Source organism: Oncorhynchus mykiss, chromosome 11, assembly GCF_013265735.2.
Source record: "Oncorhynchus mykiss isolate Arlee chromosome 11, USDA_OmykA_1.1, whole genome shotgun sequence".
NCBI classification, from domain to species: domain Eukaryota; kingdom Metazoa; phylum Chordata; class Actinopteri; order Salmoniformes; family Salmonidae; genus Oncorhynchus; species Oncorhynchus mykiss.
Window position 1 is genome coordinate 46850576 of NC_048575.1, and position 20527 is coordinate 46871102.

A 20527-nucleotide genomic window follows, 5' to 3' on the forward strand; every position below is an offset into this window, starting at 1 on the left:
CTTTCTGTTGCAGTCTGAAGGGGATAATCAAGGTAGGAGTTAAAAAGTGCCTTTTCGTTCTCCAGCGAGTTTGTATGTTCCCAAATTACAGGTGAGTGGTGGTGGGCGCCTGGGGAGACATTGTGCTCATTTCTCTAATGCTCGTGCCACGTGTAGTATACCCTTTTGGTCCTTTCGTTTTAGAGGAAAAATGTCCATCAGCAAACCAAACTAATACTCGCAGCTGTAATTTTCCTTCCCCTTATTAGACATGGGTAATGAAAAATCCACTTAGCTTTGTCTGAGTTCCATGAAGATCAGTAAATGGGTTTTTCTGCCGGAGCTGGCCCTGTTTGTGTTTTGTGTGTTCCCAAGTTAAAGATGCGTGCCAGTAGGGAATAGAAATGACCAGAAAATTGGTCTCACAAAACATTTGGTACATTATTTTATCCCGAGGTTGGATGGGATTGGTATTATTATGATCTAGCAGAGAGGGGGTTCAGGCAGAGGCAGAGCCATATCTCTCTATATGACTGACTCTGGGTTCAAGAGGTCAAGTTCCGTGATGCTTGTTCCTGGCCTCCGTTGGTCACATAATACAGTATTAGTCATGCTAATGATTAGGCCATCATGGGATTAGTTTGTAGTCACACTAAAAATCTGTATAATGTTTTATCTAATTGAAGGCGGAGGGTTTTGAGTTTGTTTTTGTTTACTATCATTGGACCTGAATAGTTTTTTTTTGTATTTACTATTTAAAGCTCAATGCAAACAGCTGACGATTTACAAATGTAGGACCAAAGGACACTTCCCACTGGCACACATTGGTTGAATCAACGTTGTGTCCACATAATTTCCAAGAGAATTACGTTCAACATCGTAGAATAGGCGTTGTGGTGTTTCATTATATAATTATTCTTGGCAAGGGCATAACTTATTTGTTGCAGTAAAGCACAGTAGGATGAAGTATATTGTATGTGTATTATTGCCATAGAAGATGATTGAAGTAGAACTGCCCAATGAATGGTGTACATGGAAAACTTCTGACGTTTTGTAGTAGCCCTCTACACTGTAACATTTTATTCAACATGCAACTGGCTGTAAAGGATGGTTTGTAATTTACAGAACGGTTACCTGGAGGAAAATTGGGGAGGGTCATGCTTTTTCAAGTTCAGTCAAGGCAAGGGTTTAGTGTTTTTTAAATATAGTCCAGGAAAGGGTCATGTAATTTATAATTAATTGATTTCATTTCTATATTTCACCGTTTTAGAATTAGTTGCTTGTTAAGCTATACAGTGCATTCAGAAAGTATTCAGACCCTTTAACCTTTTCCACATTTTGTTATGTTACAGCCTTATTCTAAAATGGATTAAGTAAAACATTTTCCTCGTCAATCTACACACAATACCTCATAATGATAAAGTGAAAAACAGATTTTCAGAAATGTTTGCAAACTGTTTGAAAATGAAAAATACAGAAAATAGTATTCAGACCAGTGGCGTACTTCAGCCGGGGTGGTCGCACCAGGGCTCGCTACGTACATGGGCCCGGTGACAGGCCCGGACCTGCGGCCCCCTATATAATTTGAATACCGCCCCACCATGCCCAAGTATCAATTGTTGAGGAGAATTTGAGGAGAAGATCTTTAAGGTAGGCTATATGATAAATGATCCCACTGATGGTTTCACCAACAAAATGTTTTTTTTTTTACACTACATAAGTTAGCATGATATTTTAGTGCATTGATGACAATAAATCAAATTAATTTGCTAAATAAATCATATTATTTCATAGTTTCAATACCGTGTTAAGATAATGAAATGCATTCTGGGATTCATTGTGCAAATACTCTCTAAAGTGTCGTTGTTTCTATCATCGTTTTAAGCAACAGTTGAGCTAGCTATCAAGAGACAATGGCCGGAAAAAAAAATAGAGTCGAGAATAGAAAATTATGGATTTAAAAATCAGCAACGTATCAACACAAAAGTGGAGCCCAAAAGAGGAAGGCCAAAAATGAGAAAGCAAAGGATGTATCAAAATTAGTTAAATTAGATTCCCTTTTCAAATGCAGTTCAAGTGCAGCCATTGCTGGCACAAGCAATCTAACGGGACCAGAAGTGGATGTAGGTTTATCAGCGCCAGCAGCAGCTTTTAGTGGGTCAAGTGAGCCAAGGTCAAGCTGTTCCATCCTGCCAGAAGAAGCAACTTTGACAGAGGAGGATACAGGTTGTCAGGTATCGGAGGATACGACCCTGAGCACAAGCCAGGCTGGACAAGCTGTCCCCAGGCTGGGCAGGGAGGAAGAGGAGCAGGGCGAGGCTAGAATCGTGACGGCTGAGGAAACAGGTGGAAGTGGGACAGACGGCCTTTTAACCTGTCCAACCTGTCCATTACGCAACAAATGTGGATGCAAAAGTTAAACTGCATGTTATTGCATTAGGATCGTAAGACTACTGACCCATTCCCAAGAGATGAAGAAAGGCGATGTTTTTCCATGTCGTATTACACCATTACAACTAAGGCTGGAATCAAATTACTACGTACATGGCTATGTTATTCGGCCAAACTAGATTGCGGGTATTGTGAGCCTTGCTGGCTGTTCGGAGATCGGAGTGCCCCTTTCTTCTCTGATGCGTGGGTGAATGGGGTGAGAGATTGGCGCCATCTAACATCTAAAATAGTGTGTCATGAGACATCCCAGATTCACATGGGTGCCTGTTTGGTATATGAAAAATGGAAGCTCAATGGCACTATTGACGAAGAAATGGAGAGAGGCGTGCAGTAACGCAGCAAATTTATGGCAACAGGTGTTGGAGCGCATAGTTAATGTAACTCTCACACTTGCACCATGTAATTTGGCATTCAGAGGGCACCGTGAAAAGCTGGGGCAGGCCAACAGTGGAATTTTCTCAGTATAATTGAACTTCTGGCATTTGCAGAATCTCAGTCCTCAAATCCAAAATGAGCTGATTTATATCTTAGGGAGAGATGCAGGAAGCCCCATTTTTTTTCTTTCTATTATTATGGACGCCACACCGGATGTATCCAAAGTAGACCTGTTAAGCCAAGTTTATTGCTATGTGCGAGTGATAAGGGATGCAAATAATGTCGCCACAGATCTGACCATCACAGAATCGTTTTGGAGCTTTCTAGAGACAGCTGACACATCAACAGCTGAGCTTCAACATACAATCCTAGGCAGCATAGAGGAAAATGGGCTGGATATTTCAAAATGTGGTGGGCAGGGATATGATGGAGCTGCTAACATCAGCGGGGTCTATTCGGGTGTACCGGACAGAATATCCGAAAAAGAGCAGCTTGCTGTTTATGTGCGAGTACAATTTTAGCCTGGATTTAAAAAAAATCTGAACCTGGCTTCAACAGTTTTATGATACTGCTGAACTGTTATACACCTTCTTCGGCCATAGCATAAAGAGGTCAATGCACAGGGCAGTCAGCCACCTCAAGGACATGATAGAGGTCCTGTCCGGAATCCGACAGGATTTTTGAGAAGGCCAAAGTCACCGCAGAGACCCTTGCCGACAAAATGGGGAGCTCAGAACGCATTTGAAGAAGGCGAGGCGTCATTTTGATGAGCTGTGCGAGGACGAGCGACTGTCTGATGGGTCGTTTTTAGTCAACGTCTTTAATGCAAACCTTGACATCGTTATCCACCAGCTGTCAAACAGATTTAATAGTCTGCGGGAAACAGTCTTTTTAACTCCATCCATCCCACTACCCTGGCCAATGCAGATGACGATGTGCTCTATGAGACCGCCAACCGGCTGGTTGAACATTACAGCAAAGATATATCAGCAAGCTTCCCTGGCCAATTACTCTATTTCAGGGCCTGTTTTAAGAAGGAAAAAGCATACTACAGTGAGAGAACTGGCCAAGATGCTCATTGTGGATTACAATTCAGTCACTGCTACATTTGGGCAAGTAGTTACAGCTAGTGCTCCTTTAATTAAATCATACCTGAGGAGCAGGATGGGACAGGAGAGACTGAGTGGGTTGGCCATTCTGTCCATTGAAAACATCAGGGCCAGAACCATGGATTTGAATGCCATAGTCAACGACTTCACAGAGCGCAAGGCCCGTCGAATGCCAATCAAATGAGTGAGTAAGCTTATATTTATACAGGGCAGGCCACCCAGACAGCCTATATAAATCAAGCTTTATTGAGATGAATTTACATTGCTTGTCAATCTACGACTATGCTCGTAATGTCTTTGGAACCATGTTCTGGTGCACGGCCGCTAAGCCATTTCATTGTCATCATAGCCTATACGTTTAACTAGGCTATAAATATAATAGTAAGCATATACACATCATATACTGTTAAAAGAGCATGCTGCCATTTACTCCAATACCTTGACTTTGTTGTCCTCAAGCCATTTTATCACAACTTTGGAAGTATGCTTGGGGGCATTGTCCATTTGGAAGACCCATTTGCAACCAAGTTTTAACTTCCTGACTGATGTCTTGAGATGTTGCTTCAATATATCCACATAATTGTCCTGCCTCATGATGCCATCTATTTTGTGAAGTGCACCAGTCTTTCCTGCAGCAAAGCACCCCCACAACATGATGCTGCCACCCCCGTGATTCACAGTTGGGATGGTGTGCTTCACGGTTGGGATGGTATTCTTCGGCTTGCAAAGCCTCCCCCTTTCCTCCAAACATAACGATGGTCATTATGGCCAAACAATTCTATTTTTGTTTCATCAGACCAGAGGACATGTGCAGTTGCAAACCGTAGTCTGGCTTTTTGATGGCGGTTTTGGAGCAGTGGCTTCTTCCTTGTTGAGCGGTCTTTCAGGTTATGTCGATATAATACTAGTTTTTACTATGGATATAGATAATTTTGTACCTGTTTCCTCCAGCATCTTCACAAGGTCCTTTGCTGTTGTTCTGGGATTGATTTGCACTTTTCGCACCAAAGCACGTTCATCTCTAGGAGACAGAACTTGTCTCCTTCCTGAGTGGTATGACGGCTGCGTGGTCCCATGGTGTTCATACTTGCGTACTATTGTTTGTACAGATGAACGTGGTACCTTCAGGCATTTGGAAAATTCTCCCAAGGATGAACCAGACTTGTGCAGGTCTACAATTGTTTTGAGGTCTTGGCTGATTTCTTTTGATTTTCCCATGATTTCAAGCAGAGGCACGGTGTTTGAAGGAAGGCCTTGAAATACATACACAGATTTGCCTCCAATTGACTCAAATTATGTAAATGCCAATTGTGCACCGACCTAAGAGACTCCCAATCACAGCGGGTTGTGATACAGACTGGAATCGAACCAGGGTCTGTTGTGAGACCTCTAGCACTAAGATGCAGTGCCTTGGACCACTGCGCCACTTGGGAGCACTTAAAGTGGTGTGTTATTGCTATTGGAATCCAGCTATAGTGAGGATACCCATCTTTTGGAAATTTCAATCACCCACAACCTGCATTGAGAATTACTGCCCGGGTAGGGAAGATTGATTATTGAGACTACCTAAATCATATGAACTGGAACAGCCATCTCAATAATGGGTGTGGTAATTCCAACTACTAACATATTGTTTAGTTTAGAAAAATGTATGTTATGTGTGTATGTGGCATAAGATTCATTAACCAATCAATGTACATACAAAAAAAACAGGTATTGGAACAAACAAATCTGAAAAACAACCTACAATAGAGCAAGCTGGGAAATATGAGGACGGGCATGGTTTTGAGTGCTTTCGAGCAAACATGAATTTGTCATTTTACTCAACAAGCTTATTAAAATTCAGCTCACTTCAAAGCAGAGTTTGTTGAGTAAACAAACTTGAACACATTAGCTAAAATTCTTGTCCTTCTGAAGTCCACTCAACTCACAGAATGGCGCTGATTAAGCAATTGGTTACGTTGGCTTTTTTACAGTGTAGTAACTAAGGCTTCAACCAGAAAAGCCATACAATCCATAATATGGTTTTCACCCACAATCTGAATTTCAGTCTTGAAACTCACTGGAATATAGCAGTCCAAACCAAACAATCTTACCTTAATCTCTCTCTCTTTCTCTCTTTATTTCTCTAAGATGGAGCCGACAGAGATGGTCACCTCTCTTCGGAGTCCTTAGGAAACTATGCAGTATTTTTTTAAATGTATTATTTGTTACATTGTTACCCCAGGAAGTCTTACGTCTTATTACATACAGCCAGGAAGAACTATTGGATATAGTTCAGGAATACGATTTTCCCGAAGCGGATCCTCTGTGGACAGTGGACAGTGGATCTAATCACAGAAGCCAACCCAAACAAACAACGGAGCCACAGAATGGGCAGACAGAGTGGCCTCCTGGTCAGGCTCTGTAGACGTGCACATCGCCCACCACTCCTGAGTATACTACTCACCAATGTCCAGTCTCCTGACAACAAGGTAGATGAAATTCGAGCAAGGGTTGCCTTCCAGAGAGACATCAGAGATTGTAATATCCTCAGTTTCACGGAAACATGTCTCTCTTGGGACATGTTGTCGGAATCAGTTCAGTGTCTCTTGAGGTTGAAGAGGCTGAATAAATTTGGCTTGTCACCCAAAACCCTGACAAACTTTTACAGATGCACAATTTTTGGCAAGGCCAAAAAGATCATCAAGGGCAACATCCACCTGAGCCACTGCCTGTTTACACCACTACCATCCAGAAGGCGAGGTCAGTTCAGGTGCATCAAAGCTGGGACCGAGAGACTGAAAAACAGCTTCTATCTCAAGGCCATCAGACTGCTAAACAGCAATCACTAACTCAGAGAGGCTGCTGCCTACATTGAGACCCAATCACTGGCCATTTTAATACATGGATCACTGGTCACTTTAAACAATACCACTTTAAATAATGCCACTTTAATAATGTTTACATATCTTACATTACTCATATCATATGTATATACTGTATTTTATACCATATATTGCACCTTGCCTATGCTGTTCGACCATCCATATATTTTTATGTACATATTTTCGAACTCCCCATTAGATTTGTGTGTATTAGATAGTTGTTGGGGAATTATTAGATTACTTGTTAGATATTACTGCACTGTCATAACTAGAAGCACAAGCATTTCGCTACAATCGTATTAACATCTGCTAATCATGTGTATGTGACCAATAAAATGTGATTTCACTCTCTCACTCTCTCTCTCCCTCCCTCCCTCCCTATCTCTCTCTCTCTCACGTGCGCTCTTGCTCTCTCTCTCTTTTTTGCTTCCATTCAGTGTTGCAGCTATGCGTAGTTAACCTTACCCAACTAATGGGAAAGCCTATTAGCCTCGGTGCGCTGAAAGAGCTACTATGACAGAGCCATGACAGCGCTACAATACAGACAGACAAAAACGTCTTCTTCTCCCTGACCCACTTCCAAGGCACAGTCAGTCCATTCTTTCACCATATGAAATAATTACGTCCATTTGAATATGTGCTATACGGGAAAGAAAAGATTTAGAGAATGGGTAATTAAGCATAAAAAAAGACAGAGAATACATTGGCCTCCACTTGTCCTTTCTTTAAATGGGAGAGGTCTGTCAAGCTCGTTAATTGGAAGGTAATGAAAATGGTATAAATCATGTTCATGTTGACCTGACACCACCTCAACCCCCCCCCCTTGCCTTCCCCATTCTGTGTTCACGTGCCTATGCGTGTTTATTGGTACTTTTTTATGTTTATTGGTTTAGATATTGCCTTTTATTTATGAGGCAGGATATGAATGAAAAGTAATCACCAGGAAACCATTGAGAAAACGATGAATTAAGGGAAATGAGGCCTCAAACTGAATAGTATGTGCGCATGTGAGTGCGTTAAAGAGCGAGAAAGCTATAGGAGATGGCGAAATAAAGGCCACATGAAAGGTTGAGGCGACAGAGCTCTAATCAGCGTCAATCAAGATGTCTTCCCATCTCTGACTTGCTGTATCCGAAACAATGAATGAAAGGTTGTTTGGCAGTTTTTTTCTGTCACCACAGCGATTAGCAGAGGATTAGGACAGATGTTCTCTAATTTGAAGGATATTTTTTGAGCTCACATTTTACCCAAGCCCTTCACAATAACACGTTGCCCATCTTTAAGAGTTCTCAGATTGACCGAAGTATGGCTGTGCAATGAAATAGTTTTTGATGTTAATTTTGGGATGCTTTGTTGCCCATGACATCCATACCTATGTGTGTTTGTGTCAGTGTGTTTAATTAACTGCATCCGTCTGCTTGTAACTTATTGTTTTCTGCTCACTCTAGCTGTTAAACCGCTTCATCTTCACCTGCTACTTTAACAATTGTAGATTGGTGATCTTCGGGTAGCTTGAAAAAGTATTTTGATGGTATTTACACTTTTTAAAATATATTTGCGTAAAATGTCAATGGTCATTTCACTGGTAAAAATAAATTAGCCTTGAACAATTTAAGCTAGACACACCAAACCGATTTTAAATGTGCTCTGACTAAACTTTTAGAATAACCCTGCTAATACTACTACAATAACATATTCCACTACCATCCACAAACTTTTAGTTTTATTTATTTAACTAGGCAAGTCAGTTAAGAACAAATTCTTATTTTCAATGACAGCCTAGGAACAGTGGGTTCAGTGGCTGTTCAGTGGCAGAACGACAGATTTGTCGTTCTGTCAGCTCAGGGGTTTGAACTTGCAACCTTCCGGTTACTAGTCCAACGCTCTAAACACTAGGCCACCCTGCCGCCCCAGTTAGAGACCTATCTGAGACCTTGCGATATTGTCTCCTTTGACCTTGAGTAGCCTACCATAAACATGCAATTTCCATAGTCTGTTCCTAGCAGAATAGGTCAACAAGGCTTTGCTGTGTCTCTGCTGATTTACACCATACCAGAGCTCTAGTTATTATGCATCCATGTTCTGTACTGTAATGCTACCAATGTGAATGAACCTTCAAGAAGATACCGGATGGTCGATCTCGTCTCTTGACTATAGACTGAAAAGGAAAACCTGCACAGTGTACAAGTGCCTTCCTTATTTTGAATCTCCTGATTTAATGGAATTGATCTAACCGTCTTCTAATTCAGTCACCTTTCCCCCCCCATGGTCCCTCTATCTATGGTCCTTCCAGTCTGGACTATAGCAGGTGTGGTTGTTAACAATGTTCTTAACAGCGAGGTACAAGGAGAAAGAACATAATGTCTACGAGTGTCGCACAGCTTTAACGACACAAGCCACCAGAGAGCCCCGCTGCTAATCACTAAATTGTCACCACACACCAGCACTCTTGTAAACAGCCAGCGCTCCGGCAACAGAGGTTAGGCTAGAGCGGCTAAATTATACCAACATAATTATGATCATCAGCATCTCCCTCTGTCAGAAACACAGTCACTCTGTCTAGAGACTTGATCCAGTTTTATTAATCTATTAAAATCGAAAATGTAACAGCTGGCAGCCAATAGTCTATCAATTATAATACATTATCATGCGCTTGCAAGTTCACTACCTGAGTTTTTTTTTATTAATAGGAAACGTTGGCACGTCTTGTTTAGGAAGTAGTCCCTTCTGCTGCGAGTACTTTTGTGTTTTAATATTTACACCATTTAACACCACTTTTTTTTATTACATATAAGGGGCAGCTTCCCAGACACAAGGCAAGCCTTGACATGGAATCCACAGGGGAAAAGGAAGGGAGGACTACCAAAAATGTCACTGGAGAAGTGACATCGAAGTAGAGCAGAAAGATTGGCTACCTCTGGAATGACTTGGTTTTTAATCCAGGACTGTGCCCTCTATGAATCTCTATGCTTTTTACCAAAACGGAATATATTTACTTATAAGTGATAGGTGAAAATTGCTTACAGTACCTAATTCACATATAAGCAATGGTATTTAACCTTATATTTTGGGTTATGACAGGGTAAGACAGTCAGTTATACTGAGCTCATACAATCTGTTATTCAAGAATCAATGGGGATTTAATTACCATTTTGAAGAACTGAAAATATCCCAGATTGTGCCTTTAAATGACACGTTTACATCCCTTACATTCAGACATGTGAGGCAGCAGGAGACTTAGAGCTGGATGCTGCATGGACTTGGTTAGAGCATTAGAGCCTACAGAGGCTTTTCGAAACAAACAAAATAGCAAGAGCACATGTCCTTCCAGAGGCACCAGATGCTCTTTACCAAGGCCTCAGAAACTAACATCTCTGATTTGAGGGAAACCTTTTTGAGAAATGTTCCTTTGCCGTAATTGAGATGCCTTTCAGACTGAAATCCAATTAATAAACCCGCACAAAATACAACCCCACAGTCATGGAGTAGGAGGGGGGAAGAAAATGAACTGGCTAATTGAATGGTTCTCCGCACGTGTTCCCTGAAAAGACTAGTGTCCACCCCCCCACCCCCACCCCACCCCCCATATACACACACACAAGCACAGAAACACACACATGGTCAGGCTTTGTACCTGCGTCAGAGCCTTCTACTATTCCAATACTCCTGAAAACAATTAGTTTCCTCTCTTATAGCCGTGTAGTGTAGTGTGGGGGAAGGACAGGCCACATTAACCTCCATCACTTCCTGGAGTTTGCGTGTGTGTGTGTGTGTGTGTGTGTGTATAGAGTACACACACACTACGGTGACTTTGTCCAAGGGCTGAGCGGAGGCAGAGGCAGTACAAGGCCGGAAGTAGTGGCTGCTGTATAACACCAGATTCAATAAGGAGTCTGAATTGACAATCAAACGCAAAAAAACGTAGAGAATGACGCACAAAATGGAGATGTGTATGTCCTGCTCCCCAAAAGGTTTCATGAGTAGAAACAAGAACAACAATACATGTTGCTACTTTACTAGCACATAGACCCAGTGGACCAACCTTAATCCCCAGACCTTTTTAGAGGTTTTAATATCCAATCTCTATTAAGATGTGCATTGAACAGGACGGATACAATAGATTGTTACCAGGTCCTAGACCCACATCCCCTCTCAAGTTAAGACATTGTTCTCCCTAGCCGAAAGCATCCTAATGCATCTTCAAGGGCTCTCGTCTCTCTCTTATGGACACCAGTTGCCATGGTGACGTTAGTAATTCAGCAGGAATATGGTTATATAGGTGCATTTTCACATTTGAACGCGTGGAAACATCTGGAATTACAGAATGCACTCCTTGTGCACTTTGAAATGCTTTTAAAATCATTAAACTGACTTTGCTCCAACCAATACTTTATAGCCTAAAATAAATGATATTTTTAGACAACTTGACCTGTAGCGCCCTTTGTAAAAATGTATACACAAAAACAACAACAAAAACCAGAGGCGTCCATAGAAGGGAACAGGGGCACGTACCCCCTCAGATTTGTCCTGTTTAAAAATGTGTTTTATTTATTAATTAAATATAAATTATTTCTGTGTCATAATACTAGCCACTTAGTAATTTTATGAAGTTGGCTTTAGCTAGCCCAGATAGATGCCCCTTCTCCCAACCTCATAACTAGCTACCAAGAAGCCATTTCAGGCTATCGATCAAGTTAGAGAAGCTAGCTTGTCTAACTCAGGGCTCTCCAACCCTGTTCTTGGAGAGCTACCGTCCTGTAGGTTTTTTCGCTCCAACTCTAACGTAGCGCACCTGATTCAAATAAAAAGCTGGTTGGTAAGCTGAATCAGGTTAGGTACAACTGGGGTTGGACTAAATACCTACAGGAGGGTAGCTCTCCAGGAACAGGTTTGGAGACCCCTGGTCTAACTATCTTAGCTGCCTGTAGGCAAGGTTGGTAGACTTGGTAGAAAAGCAAGCAATGACTAAATGTACTGAATAAGACTCAAATGTATTTCAGTCTTTTACACAGATTTTAGCAGGCATGCCGAACGCATATTTTGTATCTTTAAAAAAAGAACCACCAGTTCGGAGGATACAGACAGCTCAAGAGGTATGCTTTGATATGCATATAATATATATATATATATATATATATATATATATATATATATATATATATATATATGTTTTACATAGTGAAACATAATGATTATAGGGGGGCTTGCCTAACCTTACAGTAGAAAGCTGAGTGCCGGTGCATTTATAGGCAGTCAGACACGCCGTAACCCGGGCTTTGGAATACACACATCTAATCAAACTAAGGTGATACAGGGAATTGCAAATGCCATGCAGTAGGCAGAACAAACACACAGCAGTATCTACATGGGGCAAATAAATGTAAATAATTAACATTTCATATTTATTTTTATGCCGCTATATTGGCTGTCCAATGCATTTCCCCCGTGGGGACAATAAAGTATATCTTATCTTAAAATCATAATGAATAAAAACATACATTTATCTGAAATGTGGCATAGAGATGAGAGACAATCTTGACACTGAACTAACTAGACTCTTGTGTTTTGAATTACATCCATCCTTCTGTTTAGGCACATGGGATTCTCCAATATAATTTTGTATCAAGCTCCAATGCCACTGAACACGGCCATGCAATTAAGTGTCAACAACCTCTTATACATCAATTAAGGTTGGTTCAGGATAATTATGAAGTAGTAGGCACTACACAAATCATTGTGTTGTTTATCAATATTTTAATTGCCTGTTTGACAAATACAAACAAAAGTGAATAGAACACAAAAAAAAAGAAGGTATTTAGCCTACAATATGGTGCATAAATGTCTCTTTGCATTTGTCACCTTACCTGCACACATCACTTTGTAATGCAGCAGTATTAAAGGCCAAGTGCAGTCAAAATGCTGTTTTTTGTGTCTCTATCATATTGTACAACAGTGGATGAAACTAGCACTGTAGAAGTGTGATAAAAATGTCATCCGTGTTATTTCCTGATAGTTGCTGCTGGTTACAAATCCAAACTACACAGGACCTTCCAATCAGCAGGTTAAAAGACCAATAACAAAGAGAGTTCCTAATCTCGCTGCCAAAAACAGCTCGTTTTCAGTTTCCCCCTCCACACTCAAAACACTCCCAGACAGTCCTAGCAAAATTCTTGCTTGAGAAAGTTTTTTTTTTTGCTATAAAAGCCATTTTTGCACATTTTAATGGAAATCTATTACAGTAAGGTTAATTGTTGCCCAGAAATGATTTAATAGTGATATAAAAATGGCTGCATTTGGGCCTTTAACAAAGAAAAAAACAGTATACTTATTTAACCGCATGCTGCATTTGTAATAATAGGTAAAACCAATCAGCCAAGCAGTTTGGTAAAACATTGAAATGGTAGGCCACCCATGGCTTTACACTTTGCAATAATGGCACCAAGAGCTTAATTGGCTTAGTTATACACTTATTATAATCCAAAATATTCAACCCCAGATACTTAGACAATAACTCATGTGGCAGGTCGCAAGTAAAAACCATGCTAAACAGTACACAACAAAATAGCCTATACAGCAAAGGTCGGATGATACCATGAGAATGTAGTGTAACTACTGGCCTACCTAGACCATGTACATCTGTACCATTAGACCTCAGTCTTTTTCCTACTTCCCAAAATACACACACTGAACACAAAACTGTTGTTGCCATTTTTTTTCATCAGCTGAAATAAAATATCCCAGAAGTTTTCCATACACACAAAACCATATTTCTCTCAAATTTTGTGCACAATTTTTTTTATAGACTTGTTTCTGAGCATTTCTCCTTTGTCTATATAATCCCGCCACCTGAAAGGTGTGACATATCAAGAAGCTGCTTAAACAGCATGATCATTACACAGGTGCACCTTGTACTGGGGACAATAAAAGGCCACTCTAAAATGTGCAGTTTTGTCACACAACACAATTCTACAGATGTCTCGGCCGCACAACCACAGACCATGTGTAACCACACCAGCACAGGACCTCCACATCCATGTGGCCACTGGCATGCTGGAGAAGTGTGCTCTTTACAGATGAATCCTGGTTTCAACTGTACCTGGCAGATAGCGTGTATGGGGTCGTGTGGGCGAGCCGTTTGCTGATGTCAACGTTGTGAACAGAGTGCCCCATGGTGGCGGTGGGGTTATGGTATGGGCATGCATAAACTACGGACAACGAGCACAATTGCATTTTATTGATGCCAATTTGAATGCACCGAAATACCGTGACGACATCCTGAGGCCCATTGTCGTGCCATTCATCTGTTGCCATCACCTCATGTTTCAGCATGATAATGCACGGACCCATGTCGTAAGGATCTGTACACAATTCCTAGAACCTGAAAATGGCCTAGTTCTTCAATGGCCTGCATACTTACCAGACATGTCACTCAATGAGCATGTTTTGGATGCTCTGGATTGATGTGTACGACAGCCTGTTCCAGTTCCCGCCAATATCCAGCAACTTCGCACAGCCATTGAAGAGGAGTGGGACAGCATTCCACAGGCCACAATCAACAGCCTGATCAACTCTATGCGAAGGAGACGTGTCGCACTGCATGAGGCAAATGGTGTTCACACCAGATACGGACTGGTTATCTGATCCATGCCCCTACCTTTTCTTAAGGTTGCTTTTATATTTTTGTTCAGTGTAAGTGGCTTCTCTCTGTTCTCTGTGACTATCTTTCTTTGTCCCCGTTTCCCTCCCATCCTATTTCCTTCCCTCAACTCCCTAAACTATTTGTACTATTCTGTTTGTCTGCATGTCCACTCACACACGTTTGTTTTACTCTCCTTGTAGGGACCAAACAATTGATTCCTATTCAAAATATCCTATTTTTCCCTAACCTCTAAACCTAACTTTCACCATAACCTTAATGGTAAACCTAACCCTGAATCTAACCCCTAAGCCTAGAATAGCCTTTTTCCTAGAGGGGCAGCACCAAAATGTCCCCACTTGTCTGAATTGTCCTTGATTTACTATCCTTGTGAATAGTTCTGGTCCCCACAAGGATAACAAAACACAAAAAACACACACACACACAAAATGCACACAAACAAATCCAATAACTTCAGGAAGTTATGGAGGTCAGTGTGGCCTGTCCTTCCCCCACACTACACCACACAGCTATGGGAGGGGGAACTAATTGTTTTCTGGAGAATTTCAATAGTAGAACCATATTAGGAATTAGAATACATGGGTACAAAGCCTGGCCATGGGGAACAAACAGACAGACTGACCCCTGGTCAGCTGACTTGGTCCAAAAACACACATGTATACCAAAAGAGATTGCTGTAGTGCCACCATGTGGTCACAAGCTATATAGGTCTCAGGAATGAATGAATAAAATATAGTATTACAAATAATTCATCTAAAAATAGCAGCACTCTAATGACATCAATATGAAACACACTTTCAATGCTCTGAAATATCTTTAATATCTTTACATTTAGAAAAAACATGTAATTGTAAATGTCATGTAATTTCATTACAAACGTTCTCAAAATGGACAACTTAAACTGTATCAGGATCTTTACACTTGACTTGTGACAAGAAAGAGGTCAGGGTGCTTCCATTCGCCATGCTCCTCTTTCCATCCTTTTCTGTCCATCCTCTGCTCTCCATTCTTTTCTCTGTCCTCCTCCTGCCTCTCAGGGGACCAGGCTGCAGTTGAAGAGTGGGGAGGACAGGATGGTGCAACAGCCATTGAGAGAAGCCATACTGAATCTTCCTTCCAGAGTCATGTTAGAAGGGCTAACTAGCACACTGGGACACACACACACACACACACACACACACACACACACACACACACACACACACACACACACACACACACACACACACACACACACACACACACACACACACACACACACACACACACACACACACACACACACACACCCACACACAGTGGTTTAGCAAGGTTGATAGTACATGGACACACACACACACACACACAGTGGTTTCGCAAGGTTGATAGTACATGGACACACATACAGTGCCTTGCGAAAGTATTCGGCCCCCTTGAACTTTGCGACCTTTTGCTACATTTCAGGCTTCAAACATGAAGATATAAAACTGTATTTTTTTGTGAAGAATCAACAACAAGTGGGACACAATCATGAAGTGGAACGACATTTATTGGATATTTCAAACTTTTTTAACAAATCAAAAACTGAAAAATTGGGCGTGCAAAATTATTCAGCCCCTTTACTTTCAGTGCAGCAAACTCTCTCCATAAGTTCAGTGAGGATCTCTGAATGATCCAATGTTGACCTAAATGACTAATGATGATGAATACAATCCACCTGTGTGTAATCAAGTCTCCGTATAAATGCACCTGCACTGTGATAGTCTCAGAGGTCCGTCAAAAGCGCAGAGAGCATCATGAAGAACAAGGAACACACCAGGCAGGTCCGAGATACTGTTGTGAAGAAGTTTAAAGCCGGATTTGGATACAAAAAGATTTCCCAAGCTTTAAACATCCCAAGGAGCACTGTGCAAGCGATAATATTGAAATGGAAGGAGTATCAGACCACTGCAAATCTACCAAGACCTGGCCGTCCCTCTAAACTTTCAGCTCATACAAGGAGAAGACTGATCAGAGATGCAGCCAAGAGGCCCATGATCACTCTGGATGAACTGCAGAGATCTACAGCTGAGGTGGGAGACTCTGTCCATAGGACAACAATCAGTCGTATATTGCACAAATCTGGCCTTTATGGAAGAGTGGCAAGAAGAAAGCCATTTCTTAAAGATATCCATAAAAAGTGTTGTTTAAAGTTTGCCACAAGCCACCTGGGAGACACACCAAACATGTGGAAGAAGGTGCTCTGGTCAGATGAAACCAAAATTGAACTTTTTGGCAACAATGCAAAACGTTATGTTTGGCGTAAAAGCAACACAGCTGAACACACCATCCCCACTGTCAAACATGGTGGTGGCAGCATCATGGTTTGGGCCTGCTTTTCTTCAGCAGGGACAGGGAAGATGGTTAAAATTGATGGGAAGATGGATGGAGCCAAATACAGGACCATTCTGAAAGAAAACCTGATGGAGTCTGCAAAAGACCTGAGACTGGGACGGAGATTTTTCTTCCAACAAGACAATGATCCAAAACATAAAGCAAAATCTACAATGGAATGGTTCAAAAATAAACATATCCAGGTGTTAGAATGGCCAAGTCAAAGTCCAGACCTGAATCCAATCGAGAATCTGTGGAAAGAACTGAAAACTGCTGTTCACAAATGCTCTCCATCCAACCTCACTGAGCTCGAGCTGTTTTGCAAGGAGGAATGGGAAAAAATGTCAGTCTCTCGATGTGCAAAACTGATAGAGACATACCCCAAGCGACTTACAGCTGTAATCACAGCAAAAGGTGGCGCTACAAAGTATTAACTTAAGGGGGCTGAATAATTTTGCACGCCCAATTTTTCAGTTTTTGATTTGTTAAAAAAGTTTGAAATATCCAATAAATGTCGTTCCACTTCATGATTGTGTCCCACTTGTTGTTGATTCTTCACAAAAAAATACAGTTTTATATCTTCATGTTTGAAGCCTGAAATGTAGCAAAAGGTCGCAAAGTTCAAGGGGGCCGAATACTTTCGCAAGGCACTGTACATACAGCACATGCCCTTTTGCACCTTGCAGCCCTCCTTTTATTTAACACGAACATTCCATTCCATTAGTTTTAGCTACACTTTCTGAATTGACCTTGTGGCAGCTTCCACAATATTGGATGATTTTTTAGATCCCGATCCCGTCCGGATGTCACAGAGTGGCTACAGATTATAGTGGGTGTATCGACAACGAAAAGTGAGCAGCTGATTGGCAGAGTGTCATGTTCGTTAGCATAAATATCGGACCAAGGTATGTTGAGTTCCACATTATTTTAATGATAAAGTGAAACTTAACAAAGACAAAAAACAAATAAACAATAAACTAACAACGAACCGTGACTACAGAGATGCTACGTGCAATAACTCAAACAATATCCCATAACACACAGGTGGACAAAATGCTACTTAAGTATGATCCCCAATTAGAGACAATGATAGCCAGCTACCTCTAATTGGGAATCATACTAAAACACCAACATAGAAAAAACAAACTAGAACCCCACATAGAAAAATTTAACTAGACTTAACCCCTAGTCACGCCCTGACCTACTCTGCCATAGAAAACAAAGGCTTTCTATGGTCATGACGTGACACAGAGTCGAGTGTTATGTGCAGGAAGTTATCCCCTTTCTGTTAAATTTTCGGATGAGCCGAGGAACCTTTCAGGTAATTTGCATGTCTAAACAGCCTCTGTGTGTTGATTAAAGTAGCCTAAATAAAGTTTATCTCAAATGATGTAGCTAACTATCTAGGGGCGCAACTTTCACTGGGGTCGGGGGGACATTACCCCCCCGCACATTCAGAAATTGCAATAAGCCCCCCCCCCCCCCCCCAGTTTTATAATTGCGCTGTGATACAAAACATGACTCCGATGTGCTTTAGGACCATGTGGACGCCTAAGAGCAGTCAAGTAGGCTGTTTTCCGCCTTCAGCCATCTGGATTTAGGACCGCACAGACACCACGGAGTATGTAGACATGCTATATGAATGGCTGGCATATAGGAAAGCACAGGAGAGATGAACAGAGGCAGCTGCTGTCCGTGTTGCACTTTTTCTCTGATTTGTAAAGCAAGCAGAGCAGAAACTGGCTACTCTTTAGTTGATCAATCTAGCTGGCAAGGTAACTGCTGTTTGACAGAAAAGTACAGCTTGTACTGTAACTGACATACTACGTTAGTTAATGTTTCATACCATCTCGACTGATGTGAATTAACTACTAGCAGCTAGTTAGTAGCAACCACAGCCAGTTCAGCTCTAGCTAGCCTCTTGGTATTTGTCAGGTAGCAGTATCTATCAGCTGTTGTGTGTATGGAAATGTTTTGTAGCCTTTGTTTTGTCCTGTTTCAACAGAAGTACATTTGATTATGTATCATGGTACCATTAGTTAGCAGAGCTAGTCAAAAGTTAGCTAAGGTTAGCTAGCTAGCTCACTAACTTAAGCTATTATTTTTGCCTCAATCACACGAGACCTGAATCAAACAATGAAATCAGCAGCCAATTGACTGAAGACTGATGTTTTCTGTTGTTTTTTTCAGCTCAATGTGAGTTTTTAGTAGTCAGTATAGCAATGTAACGTTAGTGATCTGTTAGTTTCTCTAGCTAATTCCCTACATTTCACACAGACACAGTATAAACAGCTCTACAGGCGTCACTGTCATGGTGCACATGTCTTAGCAGGATGAGATGGTGTCCCTGCAGGGTCAGACAGACAGGGATGACCACTCTACAGAGCTCAGTGTCACGCCCTGGTCTTAGTATTTTGTGTTTTCTTTATTATTTTGGTCAGGCCAGGGTGTGACATGGGTTTATTATGTGGTGTGTTTTGTCTTGTTTTTTTTGTAGGTATTGGGATTGTGATATAGTAGGGTTATCTAGAATAGTCTATGGCTGTCTGGAGTGGTTCTCAATCAGAGGCAGGTGTTTATCGTTGTCTCTGATTGGGAAACCATATTTAGGCAGCCATATTCTTTGAGTGTTTCGTGGGTGATTGTTCCTGTCTTTGTGTTTGTTTGCACCAGATAGGCTCAGTCACACTGGTTTTTTCTTTTTTCCTTGTTTTGGAAGAGAAGAGAACGTGAGCCGGGTGCGCCATTCTCCTTGCGGAGATGGTGCAAAATACATCAACACGGTCGGTCCCTGGGATTGGGCTGGCCAACACGATTCGGTTTGCTTGGAAGGAAAAGGAGTTGGAGCCTTTAGGACGGGAAACTTTTGGAAGGACAATATTGATGGGGATTCTAAAGCTGACGGTGAAGGACGTGTTTTGTTTCCAAGGCAACTCGTTGGAGGGTCCATACGACGTGGCACTACATACAGAGGAGAAACACGATGATATCCTGAGAAGGGCAAGAGCAGTGGGAGGTGAGAGGCCGATGAGCCACTATGAAATAACAAGCCTGGCGAGGAACAACTTTAGGGTTGTAACTGTCAACATTTACAACCCATACGTTAAGGACGAAGAGGTGAGGGCCTTTCTGGGGAGATACATGGATAACGTCTCCTCAGCAAGGCACCTTAAAGACTCCCTTGGGTTTTGGAATGGGAGGAGAGGCTTCCAGGCCCTCCTCAGGGAGGACCCAAAGGGACATGGTGGCTACCTCCATCCTCCTGCTATGTTCTCCCTGGGGGCTGACAGGGGGACGTTGTTTTATGCACGTCAGCCTCCATTTTTGCAGGCGCTGTATGGCCTATGGCGAAGGATTGTGACGAGCCTAAGGCGTGCCACGGGTGTGGCTCGTTAGCACACCTGTGGCGGGGGTGCCCGGCTCGTCAGAGGTCATACGCATCTGTGGCTGGGGGGGGGAGCAGGAGCGGAGGATGGGGGAAGAAGAGGAGGGGAAGGAAGAATGCCTCATGACCAGAGTACAGGTCCAGAGGGGATGGTCGCAAGGAAGGAGGAGGAGCAAGAAGTGGCGGATGGAAGAGAGAAGGAAACGGAAGGCACGGGAGTAGGAGAACCAGGAAAAGCGGCAGAAGAAGGCAAGCGAGTGGAGGAGCATGAGAGAGAAGAAAGCGAGGGAGGAGTGGTGGAGAAGGAGATGGTGGAAGAGCAAGTGGAGTGGGGGGAAAGTGCCCTGGTGGA

The 20527-nt window shown here is 42.0% G+C and overlaps 1 protein-coding gene across 2 annotated transcripts in view; it reads right to left on the minus strand.

The window, feature by feature from the left end:
- Nucleotides 1-15220: 15220 nt before the first annotated feature.
- The window catches only part of LOC110535775 (solute carrier family 28 member 3), a 30437-nt gene continuing 25130 nt past the window's right edge, over nt 15221-20527 (minus strand). For both annotated transcript variants that reach the window (XM_036935574.1, XM_036935575.1), the window contains one exon: nt 15221-15586. In XM_036935574.1, the coding sequence (XP_036791469.1) occupies nt 15472-15586 (115 nt within the window). In that variant the 3' untranslated portion in view covers nt 15221-15471. The remainder of the gene's footprint in view (nt 15587-20527) is intronic.